Source organism: Camelus ferus, chromosome 5, assembly GCF_009834535.1.
Source record: "Camelus ferus isolate YT-003-E chromosome 5, BCGSAC_Cfer_1.0, whole genome shotgun sequence".
In the NCBI taxonomy this organism is placed as follows: domain Eukaryota; kingdom Metazoa; phylum Chordata; class Mammalia; order Artiodactyla; family Camelidae; genus Camelus; species Camelus ferus.
In genome coordinates this window covers 51112879-51127765 of record NC_045700.1, presented here as the reverse complement: position 1 = coordinate 51127765, position 14887 = coordinate 51112879, and the positions used below count along the sequence as shown (strand labels likewise).

The 14887-nt window shown below is 37.9% G+C and overlaps 1 protein-coding gene across 8 annotated transcripts in view; it reads left to right on the top strand.

Moving 5' to 3' along the window:
- CCDC141 (coiled-coil domain containing 141) overlaps positions 1–14887 on the top strand; it is a 195146-nt gene that overhangs the window by 134832 nt on the left and 45427 nt on the right. For all 8 annotated transcript variants that reach the window (XR_004319964.1, XM_032479842.1, XM_032479840.1 and 5 more), the window contains 4 exons: positions 1345–1486; positions 3226–3345; positions 5040–5231; positions 10563–10742. Coding sequence is in view for 7 of the 8 variants with exons in the window: in XM_032479842.1 (XP_032335733.1) it covers positions 1345–1486; positions 3226–3345; positions 5040–5231; positions 10563–10742 (634 nt within the window). In the remaining variant the exon portion in view is untranslated. The remainder of the gene's footprint in view (positions 1–1344; positions 1487–3225; positions 3346–5039; positions 5232–10562; positions 10743–14887) is intronic.

Below are 14887 nucleotides of genomic sequence, written 5' to 3'. Positions count from 1 at the left end.
ATTTGTGGATGTAAGTATGTTAAGAATTATTTCTAAAACTCTCCTGATTTCTTGATTATTCTCTTCGCTGTCTCTGAGTTATTAAAATGCAAACCAACTTGTTTTTAGTGTAACACCTGTGGAACACAGTGTATCAGGAATAAGGTTCTCCTCACTCCCCAATTAAACTTCTCTGGGACCCCGTGGTCCCACGGGACCATGCACATTCCACAAGATTCTCAAGCTGCCTGATGAACTCTCAACTCTGGCAGCCTCATTGTCATTCCTGTGAAGTCACTTTACCTCTCAGGCATTTGGGATCTTGCCCTCATTTCATTACTAATTAAATTCATTTTTACAGAGTCATAAATTAATTATTTGAGATAAAACTACTGAAATCTATACCTCATTCCAAGATCTTTTTTAACTCTGGGTAATTAAATGTAAGTGTTTCCATGTTAATCTTTATTAGTATTGGAAGGAAATGACTGATAGGAAATTAAAGACTTCAACTTCTTACATAGAAGGAGAGGCTCCATCTTGGGGTAGGTTGAAAATTAGAACATGCTCATTCCATCAGCAATGTTCTTTCATTGTCTTGCATTGCTAATAAGCCTAAGTTGGAAATGGTTAGGAAACTTGCTAGTCTGTCTTTAGACCAGAGCAAATGGGATCCAAGTTCATCTGTTGTTTTAAAGGCATTTTCACTTTATGAGTTCTTATGTCACTTTTCTTTTTCTCATGAGGCCAGCACAGGTGAGAAACAACAACGTGGGGCTTGGTTTCTTTTTATGAACAAGTACATTAGATGTACTTGGTTAGTGATTAGTGGTTAGTGATAGCTTGGTTTTCATCTATGAATATAGCCTTGACCATTCTTAAACATGGAGAACAAGGACCTTAGTGTTACATAAATATTTTACCATATTGGATCAGTAAATGTTTTGTTAATTGGCTGATGCACATTTCTATTCAAAGAGCATCTTTAGATAAATGAAGCTTTTCAATAACACCCCCAGGAAAACTCTTGGCAAACATACTGTGCTTTTTGCCATAAGGTTTTCAAAATATCTTACAGAAATATTAAAAAGTGAACCTTTAGAAAATAAGATTAGACCTGGTTGCAAAAACCCATAAAACTCATCTTTTCCCTCAGGACTGACTGACCTAAACAAAGAAACATATTTTGTTTTGCTATCTGCTGTACCAGGACTATAGCTACTTAACTTCTGTTATCCTAAAGCCTAAAGCTTGGTAACTTTTATCAACTCATGCTTATCATGAAAGATTCATTTTCAAATGTTCCCTGTTCCTGGGGCTTCTCCCTGGGGTGGAGTGAACTAACAGCTGGCTTGCTCCATTCAGCTCTCGCGTGACCGGTGTCCATGAGATGATGGGCTGCATTAGGGGAAGAGTGGATCATCTGACGCAACAGTGTTCCGCGCACAAGGAATTTGCTCTGAAGAGACAGCAATTAACAGCCTCAGTGGAGGGCTACCTAAGAAAGGTGAATTCATAAATACGTCCTTCTTAAGCTACTATTTAGTTGCAGCTCCTTATCTGGTGAAAATAGTTGACGGTCTGGCAACTGCAGCATGGGGGCATGGTGGGAGGATAGGGGTGTGTCTCCATAGGATTCTCTTCATCACATGTTAGACTTCATATCCCAACAAAATGAAGTTGTAATTCACTACTGCTCATCAACTATCCCTGCCCCAGGTTGCCAAAGCTAGATAAGTCATTCTAACTGCTTCCCCAGCCCTGAACATGTTCACACAAAGGCAGTTCTCAGTTTGCACAGAACTATGTTGACTGAACCATGTGCATGTTGGGATTGTATCCTCCTTGATTTACATGGTTCCATGCATGGTTCCAACACACGCATTTTGGTTAACATGGCACTATACAGCACAAGAACAGCAGGCAGATACCAAAAATGATGTGTAGGGGTTCTAGGAATCAATTGCCATTATCACACTTTATTGAACTGAACCAGTACAAAGGACCTGGCTGCTCTGAATAAAACCGTACATGTGAAAAATCCTCTCTACAGAGTGAATACAATGGTTTGGAAAATTTTATTTCCCATTCTCAGAGAGGAATAAAACCAGGCAGCTACTATTTGACTAAATAAAAAATTACTTGTCTGTAGGTGGGATTATAGCAAAAACTAGTAATATCTCAATGACATTAATGCTAATGAACTGTGTTGCATAGTCTGGGTCTCAAATCTTCAGTGCTATTTTCATTTGTTACTGTGAACTTGTGTACCTGACTTACACCAGTAGATTAATAGACTTCACAGAGAGGTCATTAAATAACCACATCTCTATCTAAACTGTCCTCCTCGCCTGTTATTGACCCGGAGATGGGAATTTGAGCCTTGTTCTGATGCTTGGGTCCAAGGAGATGCCAAATATGGCAGCAGCTGTGATGCTGTGCTCCCTAGCGCCGGAGACTCACGCTGATTTGGTGGTGGTGGAAAATAGAGGAACTCAGACGGCTGCTGCTACTTGTCTTACTGCCAATTCAGAGCCAACTGGACTCTGGGATATGTGGACTTTAGACTGAGCAGGGGGATGAAGGCCGTAACTGAACTTGAATAGAACCCTTTAAAGGTCTCTCTATTCATTGATTCATGTGTACTGAAGACCAAATCATAGTCCCCTACATTCATCAATTAAATCACCGAAGTGTGTCTCTGTGTTTTATTATTACATGTACAGCATGTGGTGCAGCCCCAGGTTTCCTTGGCCCTAAATATAGTAATCCATAAGGTGATCTCATACTGGACCTCTGCTTCAAAATATCCCTGTAGCTTGGGACCCATTCAGCTTACAGTGGATGATTCTGACTTAATGAACCAGAAAAATTCATCCCTATTGATGTGTTGACAAGTGCATTATCCATTCTAGGTAATAGAGATAATAAATTCTTAGAGAATGTGGATTCTTGCCTATACCTCATTGCTGTTAATGAAAGAAATATCTGTAAACATATACCCTCTATTGGTGGTTAGTAGTATTACCTCATATGAAGAGCAGTATTATTAATAGAAATATGTAATATATAATATATAAAATATTGGGAAATTCTGAATTATTTAAAACTTTTTAAATTAAAATGGATATATGAGTATAAAGTATAATGGGAATGCAGAGAGTAATATTTACCTTCTGTACACATACGTATACATATCTGCCAATACATAGTCCTAAGGCTGCAATATATTCCTTATTCCTAAAGGTGGAATTGTCCATTCAGAAAATCAGTCCAGCACTTTCCAGTGCAATGGATGTCGGTTCCAGCCTTTCTGACTCAGAGAAGATTTTGAGTAAATATCTGGAACTAGATATACAAGCTAAGGTAAATAAGATAAGAGTTGTTATTATGGTTATTTTTTACAAATATGATTTCTTTTCTTTATATGCAGTAGCTATAATACTTAATCCTAGCTCCCTTGGGGGCTGCAATCCTAAATTGGTATTGTGGCAAGTAATGACTTAAAAATTCTTACTGTTATGGGTATCTAAATTACCTATATTTATATGTGCATTTATTAGGGCATTATGAGGGCTCACTGAAACCTGGCATTAAACACTCATTTGGCCCTCTTTTCTTGCCTGGGAGATGTTAGCAACTCCTTTTTGGAGTGCCAGAGAAGGCAGGAAGTGTGCTTCTCCAAGGATATTTGTGATTTTCTGCTAGAGTGAGTTGCAAAAGAAAATTACCAAAAGCAACATGCGTGAATGCAAGATTCCAGGAAGCAAAATAAATTATAATCTTCTTTGCACACCCAATGTTTAGAGACAAAAAATGCCCCCCCTCTACCTGGTGCCTCCTCTAACACCCTCTCACCCCTTTCACATGGGACTTAGGTTCAACTATTCCTGCTAGCAGCTCTGAACCTGCAGTGAAGTCCCTGCCTGCCCCAGCAGGTGTTTAGGAAGGAGAGGCACATGCCCCAGTCTGCAGGAACCAGCCTCACCACGCCATCAGTTCTTGACAGAAGAGTCTCCTTCACAGACAGCGCTCCCACCGGAAACTCACCAATGAACCAGATTTTTTTTTTAATGGGGTGTTTTTTATTCATTATTTAAAATGTCTAAAATGAAATGTATGTCTGAACTCAATTTCTTTTTTTTATTTAAAAAATTTTAGAAGCAAGGAGGAAATTGCATGGGGAGAAACTCCTGCCTTCCTCCTTCCCAGAGTGCTCTCTGGAAGCAGAGCTTGTAAATTAAAAGTTTATTCACAGGAGTACTTGGGAAGCATAGTAAATACAAGCGGGGGAGCACTCCCTGCTTGCTGCAAATGAGAGTGGAGCTTTTGTCTCATGTTTGCTTGAATCCTAGCTCGGTCTCACATGAAATTCTACATGGCTCTGTTTGGCAATTGTGTCTGTGGTGACTACGATACCTCCTCTTCCATTGAATCAGTGGTTCGATTTGATATGCCAGAAATTGCACTCAACAGAAAACGTTGGAGAGCAACCCTAAGCAAGTCCGTTTCACTCTTGATGTTATTCAGGCTTCACGTGTACCATTTTCCCTGTACTTATTTTAAAACTCTTGTGGATGGAGACTTTAATAGGACTACATAATTGATATGGCTTTCTTTAACAAATTAAAAATGAGTAAATAAGTTCTATAAACTTGTCATCTCTTCTATAACAAAATTAGTTTAAGAATTTTCTAGAGCTCTTGGTAAATTTAATAAAGCAATGATCCCATATAATTCTTTTATTTAAATTATTTTAAGCATTTCTGCCTATTTATTTTAGACCCTTTCTTACTAAATATTCTATTTGTGGCTCTGAAAATAGAATGTTCTAAATAAGCAGTATAACTGATAGAGTGAAAGAATAATTTGAGATGGTTTTTCATTTTAAGGTGCCTTTTTCCCGAATTTTGAAATATGTGCCTTTTTTTTTTTTATTGAGGAGAGTTTTGTTACAAGTTCAATTAATAATCGTAATAGATGGTGGTAGGGAAGGTAATGGAATGTGAATGTTCATGATTCCCCTGTCAACTTCTGACCCCCGTGCTTTGCTTTCATAGGAGACAGCACATGAATTAGAAGCAGCTATGAAACTCTTGACGGAGAAAAATGAATTTGAACCTGATGAAGTGGCATCGCTTTCTTCTAAAGCTAAATGGCTAGAGAGAGAATTAAACATACTTGGCCAAAGCATCAGCTCCAGATCACAAATCCTGCAAACTTATGTGGCATTTCTAAAGTCATCAGAGGAGGTATGGTACCTATGGGCTGACGAACTTTGGCAGCATGGTATCTGCCCATCTTCCTGTTTTCTATAGGAATAGAAGCCCTCACAGGTTGTTCCAGATCTTCTACCCCAGTGCATGTACTCGTTTATATCCACTTTGTTCTCCAGGGCACTGTACACAAACTCGAAGAGTAAGTTATTTTACTGGAAAACAATACAAGGGTATGTGTAGTATATATAAATAACCAAAGTGACAGTGTTGAGGCACTTTTTACTATGGCCTACAAATATTTACAGTATCCTATAGAACAAAATCGTTAAAAAAAGTCATTTTCTATTTAAAAATAAGTCATGAATCTCTTTGAATATTTAAACAATTCATGTGATTTATCAAAAATACACAGAATTAGAAATTATGGGCTGGTGGGTCCAGTCTCAGATCTCTCTTGCATGTCTTCTGGGCATTATTTTGACTGGTTTGTACTAAATAATCTGTAAAATTCCCTTTGGTAGACTAGGATTCTCTCAAAGGTCCCAGCTTCTTGAAGGGGACAGCAGTATTAGAGAAGTACTGGAGTCTAACCTCATTTAATTCCGGTCCCAGTGCACCCAGGTCCCCATGGTTCACTCTTCTTTCAGGCAGGTGGGTGCTGGTTGAGTGGGAGGTGGAGCCAGCAAGGTCCACTCAGGGGTAGAGCCAACCAATGTTAAGTGCGTTCCCAGTTTCCATCTTCTCCCCCTAACCCTCCCAACACTCTGACCCTTACTTCCCCGGGCCACCATCCTGCCTCCCCACGTCACCTCTGTCAGCTCTTCTATGATACTCTGAGTTCTCAACCCTCTGGAGCAAGGCCATGCACAGGCCCTGGAAATCTCAGGTAACCACTGCGCTGCCTCCTTTTTCTTTTCCACATCTTTCTTTTCTTTTTTTTTTTAATTGGAATATAGTCGATTTATAATGTGGTGTTAATTTCTGGTATACAGCATTGTGATTTGGTTATATATATATATATACACATTCCTTTTTCATATTCTTTTTCATTATAGGCCATTACAAGATACTGAATATAGTTCTCTATGCTACAAAGTAGGAAGACTTCCATCCACATCTTTCTTTTTTGTGCTTTTTTTTTTTTTTTTTTTTCAGTTTTCCTTGGCTCTGAGTTTGGCAGAGGTATTACAACTGACAGGTTGTTCTGTTGATTAATATTTTTCTCAGAACTTGAAATGGCAGAGGAGATACAGAGAAGTACTTGTTTTTCTGCACCTTCATTGCCAAAAATGTACCTTCTTGGGCTCTCGCTCAGCGTCTACCTCCATGGCCCACTCTGGCCTCTGGAACCAGAAGCCTGGGAACTAGGGCTGGAATTTTAGCTTTGCAGACAACACTTTCCCAGAAGGACCTCATGTCCTTTCATCTTCCCCGCTTTCACTAAATCTCTTTTCTTTCCTGGTGGAGCCAGAGCCTTCTGTCCTGACCTTGGCCGTGCTCTCAGTCTGTTAGTCTCCACCCCTTCAGGCTTTTCCTCTTTTCTCACCAGCTTATTCAGTTCCATTCTACTCCCCATGCCCTCAGCTCCCCACCCTCCACCCTGTCTGATTCTACCAAGTCCCAATACTAGGTCTGTTCTCTCTGTTTACTCAGCTTCTCTTTCCAAGCTTCTGGATGCTCCTGCAGAATCATACAACTGTGCCGATGGGCGCTGTTACAGATTTATGGGTCTTGACCTCAGCCAAGTCCCCCATATGCTCTCTAGTTGGTGCCCATTCACTCTCAGTTCTCAAACCTCTTCCTGCAGTTTCAGTTCCTGAATCTCAGTCTGTGCCCTTACCTTTCATGTGACTGAGGAAAAATGAGTCCCTTGAGCCTACCTGCCTTGACTCCCTTCAGCTTTCAAACCTGCTGGTGTATTCACCCTTCCTCCACTGTCACCAGTAAAGCGTAGTTTCTCTGTGTGTCCAATGCTAATCAGCTATCAGATCCCTCCCTGCATGCTCCTGCAGCCTTCCGAATCTTGCTTCAGCATCCTCTAATGTTAAAAATTTCCTTTTTCTATTCCTTCGTTCTCTTTGGTCTACAGTTATGTCCAAATGGTTTTGCCCTCACTAAAGCTACCACTCTATAATTTTCCTTCCCTTCACATCTGGACTCCTGAAATGGGAAAATGACATTTCTTTCCTCTTCTTGCTGAGCTTCCCCAATCCTCATCCCACTGTGTTTATTCACTTTCCAGTCCTGCCATTTACCACCTCTTCACTCCATTGAAAATGTTCTTATAAGCGTCTTCTTAGTAGGTGACAGGTGAAATGGTGCATTTTCAGTCTTCATCCCACTTAACCTCTCTGCCACATTTATTTAACCTAGTTGCTCATGCTCACCTCCTTTGACTTTTCTTTTAAAAAACAGACTTATTGAGGTGTAATTTACATAGCATAAAATTCGCCTATTTTAGAATGTAATGATTTTTATATCAGTTATAAAGAATAGAGTTGTGCAACCATCACTGCACTCCAGTTTCTGTGTATCTCCATCACCCCCAAGACGAGCCCTGGTGTATGCTTTTAGCCAGCCCTGGTCCCCCACCCCGCCCAGCCTCAGGCAAGCATTGATCTGCTATCTGTCCCTCTAGATTTGCCTTGTTTGGATATCTCACGTAAGTGGGATCATTGTGTCCACTTCTGTAACTGTTTCTTCTTTTTCCTGATTCAGTTCTCTGTTCCTGAAGCGTGTTGGGTCAGAGAGTTCTCGCCTCTGCTTCCTCTTTTCTATGGTCTGTACACTTTCCCTACAAAAATCACCCCCTCACACACACCTATAGTTTCAATTCACCAGTAACTCAAAAACGGTTTGAGTTTTTAGCCCCACTCTTTTGAGCGCCGCACCAATGCTCCTGTGCTTTCAACTTCCAATCATACTAATTACCTACATGTTCTGTAGCCTCCTGAAACTCAACAAAACACAACTGGTATCTGTTCCTCAAACGTGTTTCCTTCTGTATTTTGGTGTTAGATTAACGACCCCACCATCTTTCAGAAGTCCTACGAAGAAGCTCAAAGTCTTTTTCCAATCCCTCTTTTAATGAGCTCTTACTCTGTACTAGGCCCCGAGCTTTTCATTCCTGATTTCATTTAATCCTTATAACGCTTGTCTGTTTATTTACTATTATCTCCATTTTATAAATGATGGAAACCGAGGCTCTGAGAAGTTAGGTGTATAAGATCAAATAGGTAGTAAACATCAGTACTGAAGTTAAATCTCCAATCTTCTCCCTTTTGCTTTTTCATATTTCAAAGGCCATGCTATCCCATGTCTTTAGGGACAACCTGAAAGCTTTCTGAATTCCCCTTCCTCTTCATTTGTACCATCCCTTCCTCGGCTCAGGTCCTCATCATCTCTCATCTAGCTTAAAGAAGTTGTATCTGCCTGGTCTTTCTGCCTCCTCTAATTTTCCTCTTCATACCTTCCCAAAAAAAACAGTTATTCTAAAGCAAATCTGATCTTGTCACCTCCTGAAATTCAGATAATATGACAAATGTAATTTGTGACGCAAGCTCTAACTTTACCAAAAAGGGATAAAGTATTAGAGTTTATCATTAATTCACTTAAAAAAGAAACTAGTCCAGATTCAAAGGAATCCCTGTAATGCCATCATTCTTACATTCAAGGAGGATTTTTTGAGCAGTTGGAAAAGAAGAATGAGTTAAAGTTTACATTTTGAGAATTTCACATAACCAAAAGCCCATCAAAGGGGCTTCTTTTGAAGTCCTGATGGTTGTTAGGTTGATTCTGAGTCACTGTGATAGCTGTCAGTTGTTTCAGACTAACAAGAACGTGTCACATCGTGGTGAGTACAGTTAGAAAACAAGTTGAAGCCTGCTGGCCATCTTTATCCCAGCACAGTGATGGCTCCAGCTTCTTTCTTATCACTCAGTTTGTGCCACCTGGATGTAGCCCACACCAGGATTATTTACCATGCGCTAAACTAGGCAGCATTTTATACTTGTGCCTTACACTTGTTATTCCTTCTGTCTGGGGCCGCCTTTTCCTATTCCCTCTCACCCTGGACGATTCTGAAAGGCACAGATCAAACCTCACTTTCTTTGTGAAGTTCTCCCCTGTTTACTCTATGTAGAGTTGGTGGTCCCTCCTCAGGGCGCCCATAGCATTGTGTGCATACTTGTCTTTGTCTTGTAATAATTTGCTTATGGTTCTCTTTCCCCCAGAAGCATCTTGGGGAAACCAAGGAAATAAATGCTTAATTCTTACTAGAGAATCTTAGGAGACTCTATAGACGAGGTAGCATTTTAACTATCTCATGAAGAATAAGTAGGAGCAGAAAACTGAGGAACGATCATCCTGGGCTAAGGAAACGTGTGTCAGCAAAACAGAGGCAATAGAATAAATGGAATATGGAAAAGAGGAGGGAACTTCTGTTTCTGAGAGCCCTTTGCAGGCACTAATTTAAATTCACAATGATGTTAGAAATCTTTAAAATATGGTGACTAACCATTGCCTTAAATTTCTTATCCTGTGTTGATTGCCTTTGGTAGTTATGAGCTCTTTTTTCTGAGTGTTGTCCTGTTGGCCAATTATGTATTCAAAATGTATAAACATTGCATCAAAAATTTTCTGCTATTTCTACAACACCCAGTTACATGTTTATCTATCGTTCTACAGGCACATTGATTTTATATAATCTCTGTTTAAAGAGAGTGATTTAAAATAATCTAGTACTGCTTATATTGGTTAGCAAATGAGAAAGTATAATTCTAGGGAGGTGAAGTAATATACCTCAATAAGATTAGCTTATGAAGCCAGTTTAATATTAAAACTTATTTGGAAAATTCATAGTTATTTATATTCTTTGGTTCTGGTTTATCACTGATTAGAAACACGTGATTTACTAATTATGAATAATTTTTCACTGACTTACATTTCTTTCTAATTTGTATTCCTTGATTGTATCTGTTTATCTTTCTTCTGAATTCTAAAACTCAGCTTTAAGGGGAACCATGTAAAAAATAACCACTAGTCTTTGATATAAGTTGTCCCCAATTGTGAAACATACACATATATAATACATAAATATGATTTTGGCTATAGTAAGTAGGTCTTATTAGTAATAAACTTGTCTGCTCAATTAACTACCCAGTGGTAGTCAGTCCAGTCTGTCAACAACCAAAGTAGAATTTCATATCTTTTCAATAAATTGGCAATATTTAATAATTATTTAAAGAATTCTGAATGTGGTTTCCAGTTAATTTTTATATAGGCTTTTATTAGAATCTAGTATTTTTTCCTTTTAGAAATGTTTTTAAGTGTTCTTAACTTTCATTTACATTTTTCTTTCTTTAGGTAGAGGAGCAGTGTCAGAACCTAAGGGAATTCTACCAAACTAAAGTCCCAGGAAAGGAAGAGGATGATGCTGAAGTCAAGCGTTGGTTTGTCTCAGTGGAGAAGCAGTGGCAGCTATTTTTAAAGCGAAGTTTCTTAACTCAAGACCTAGGGCTTGAGATCCTTAATTTAATAAATATGGTGAGAATGACATTAAATGAGTAATACCTTCTGCAAGGGTTACTTGTCAAAGTCAAAATCATAAATTAAGAAGTTAAACTGTCTGTTATTCAGCCGTGCTGGTTTAGGAAGTTCTTTTTAGCTTCATTCAACCTAGACTAGTCCTTCTGAAGCCCAGCATTTATGTACTTCTTTGGTCCTAGACCTCTTGTTAATTTATCACGTGAAGGCAATTTTATCTAGAAACAAGTGACTATAATCTAAATGCAACATTATTGTTATCACATAGAGTCCTCAGTTCACCCAAAAGTTCTGAGTTATGTACTAAGAGCATGCAACAAAATCCTTGTAAAATTTCTAGAGGCTTAAGACAATATCTAGGATGAATTTTTATTTTGAAGAATTTCTTACAATAGCAGATCTTTTTATAGTGAGGCTGCATTGTATTTAGAAATGTACCCTAAACTTTAGTTGTCGAGTGTCTGTAAAGTATTCTAGAACTGTTGTATCGACCTCAGACAGAAAGTTCTCTATGGAATTCTTGAAAGATGGCTAATCCACCTCTCCTTCAATACCTCAAGGATCTTCCTAACAAAACTGTTCATTTTATTGTTAGAAAAGGCCAGTTGCTAGAAAACATTTTTTTTAAAGCTTAAGTCAAATCTTTACATCTGGTTCTAACCCTCTGTAGTTACACAGGGGAAAAAAATATTCAGATTTCATTTCTCTTACACAAGTTTTTCAAACATTGAAAATAGTTGCTGTGTCTAATTTGAGTCTTTTCTGCAGCTAACTAGATATAAGTCCTTTCTTTTAGGAGGTAGCTTTATTTTCCTCTTCATCCTAATCCTCCCTCCCAAAATTTTCCATGGTTTGTCAAAATCACTGATAAAATGTAAGCAAAGAGTAAAGTACAACTTCAACACAAGTACAAAATTCTTAAGTCTCATTCTTAACTAATGAGACCTAAGATTATGCTAGCACTTTTAGCAGTGATTTCACTTTGTTGGTTCATACTAAGCTTGTGATCGAACAAAACTCTCATTACAGTTTTATTGCAGTTTCTGCCGAGCTCTCCTATTTTATATCTGTGTAGCCTATTTATCTTTTCTATACAAATGTAAGCCTTTATATGTATTCTTATTTAATGTCATTTTGTCAGTTTTCACTCATGATGCCATTTTGTTACACTAATTTAGAACCTACTATCTGCTACCTCAGCCGTCTCTCCCGGGTTTAATTCTGTTCCTTAATAAATAAGCCTCTTATGGCTGCAATTAGATCTTTAATAAAAGTGTCTGAGGGGCAGCTTGAGGTCCCAATCCATAAAGAAACCAGGTGATTAACCAGTTTTTTAAACAATCATAGATGATCGCAACAGTGCTTTACTGTTTCACAACTTTTTTTAAAGTCTGTAATGGAAGATACTACTCAAAAGAAGGTCTGTCTACCTAGTATCCTATCAATCATGTAAATATAATTTGGCATAAATCAGATTGACTCCTAGTGATCCAGGGGTTCTTTCCAAAGTGCTCACAACCTGCTTGATCAGTGATGACTTTATTTCACTGATTTTCAATGTAAAGCTTCCTGATCAACAAATTACATAGCCCATTCTTTCCACCCCATTTGAAAATCATGGCATTTTTCCTTTCTCTAATTTTCTGGTCCTTCTCCTATTTTCTGTAGATTTGCAAAGATGACTGACATCTGCAATTTTCTCAGTACTCTGACATGTGATGATTCTCAGTCTGGAGCCTGAATTCATTTGGAATAGTTAGGCTCCAACTATTCTCATCTACTTTGAGCTACAATTTCCCATTTATATTCCTTGTTTTAAACTATGTTGTTTGGAGACCACTCTTCTTTCGTGTGTGTGTGTGTGTGTGTGTGTGTGTGTGTGTGTGTGTGTGTATGTATGTCTTTTATATTTTTTTCCTTTTTCAGTTTTATTGGGTACAATTATTACATAATGTTTGCACTCTTCTTAAATATATATGGAAACAAAATATGCATTAAATAATTCTAATTTATCTAATACTATCTTTAAGCATCAGAGAAAACTTGCTGAGATTTTGCCTATGTTCTGTTACGTAGGTGCTTCACTGTGAAAGATAAGTTATTTTTCACTTGGAACATTTAGAACGTATATTTTCTTTTTTTTTTTACATGACATAAATCCATTTTATTTTGGAAGATATTTCTCAAAAGGATATGGAGTAAGAGGGATTAACAAATGTTATCAATACTTACTCTTCTTAAGGAGAGCAGAAGGTATATATTTACTAATATAAAGACTAAAAGTAAATCCACACCAAAAATACATAATAATTTATAAACAACTGCTTCCTTGAAACAACATGTTATTTTAATAATTTCCAGCCTAGATCAAAGTTTTGAGTCCTGGAAGTAATTTTTTTAACATTTTTTATTGATTTATAATCATTTTACTATGTTGTGTCAAATTCCAATGTAGAGCACAATTTTTCAGTTATACATGAACATATATATATTCCTTGTCACATTTTTTTCTCTGTGAGCTACCATAAGATCTTGTGTATATTTCCCTGTGCTATACAGTATAATCTTGTTTATCTATTCTACAATTTTGAAATCCCGTCTATCCCTTCCCACCCTCTGCCCCCTTGGCAACCGCAAGTTTGTATTCTATGCCTATGAGTCTATTTCTGTTTTGTATTATGCTTTGTTTGTTTGTTTTTGGTTTTTTGTTTTTTTTTTAGATTCCACATATGAGTGATCTCATATGGTATTTTTCTTTCTCAGAAATTTCTGGCTTACTTCACTTAGAATGACATTCTCCAGGAGCATCCATGTTGCTGCAAATGGTGTTATGTTGTCGGTTTTTATGGCTGAGTACTATTCTATTGTGTAAATATACCACGTCTTCTTTATCCAGTCATCCGTTGATGGACATTTAGGCTGTCTCCATGTCTTGGCTATTGTAAATAGTGCTGCTATGAACATTGGGGTGCAGGTGTCATCCTGCAGTAGGGTTCCTTCTGGATATATGCCCAGGAGAGGGATTCCTGGGTCATACGGTAAGTCTATTCCTAGTCTTTTGAGGAATCTCCATACTGTTTTCCACAGTGGCTGCACCAAACTGCATTCCCACCAGCAGTGTAGGAGGGTTCCCTTTTCTTCACAGCCTCTCCAGCATTTGTCATTTGTGGATTTTTGAATGATGGCCATTCTGACTGGTGTGAGGTGATACCTCATTGTAGTTTTTGATTTGCATTTCTCTGATAATTAGTGATACTGAGCATTTTTTCATGTGCCTATTGATCATTTGTATGTCTTCCTTAGAGAATTGCTTGTTTATGTCTTTTGCTCATTTTTGGATTGGGTTGTTTGTTTTTTTCTTATTAAGTCAAATGAGCTGCTTATATATTCTGGATATCAAGCCTTTGTCGGTTTCATTTGCAAAAATTTTCTCCCATTCCATAGGTTGTCTTTTTGTTTTACTTATTGTTTCCTTTGCTGTGCAGAAACTTGTAAGTTTCATTAGGTCCCATTTGTTTATTCTTGCTTTTATTTCTATTGCTTGAGTAGACTTCTAGGAGAACATTTTTGAGATGTATGTCAGATGTTTTGCCTATATTTTCTTCTAGGAGGTTTATTTTATCTTGTCTTATGTTTAAGTCTTTGATCCATTTGGAGTTTATTTTTGTGTATGGTGTAAGGGAGTGTTCTAGCTTCATTGCTTTACATGCTGCTGTCCAGTTCTCCAAACACCATTTGCTGAAGAGACTGTCTTTATTCCATTGTATATTCTTGCCTCCTTTGTCGAAGATGAGTTGACCAAAAGTTTGTGGGCTCATTTCTGGACTCTCTATTCTGTTCCATTGGCCTATATGTCTGTTTTGGTACCAATACCATGCTGTCTTGATGACTGTAGCTCTATAGTATTGTCTGAAGTCTGGGAGAGTTATTCCTCCAGCCTCATTCTTTCTCTTCAGTAATTCTTTGGCAATTCTAGGTCTTTGATGGTTCCATACAAATTTTATTATGATTTGTTCTAGTTCTGTGAAATATGTCCTGGGTAATTTGATAGGGATTGCATTAAATCTGTAGATTGCCTTGGGCAGTGTGACTGTTTTAACAATATTGATTCTTCCAATCCAAGAGCATGTGATGTCTTTCCATTT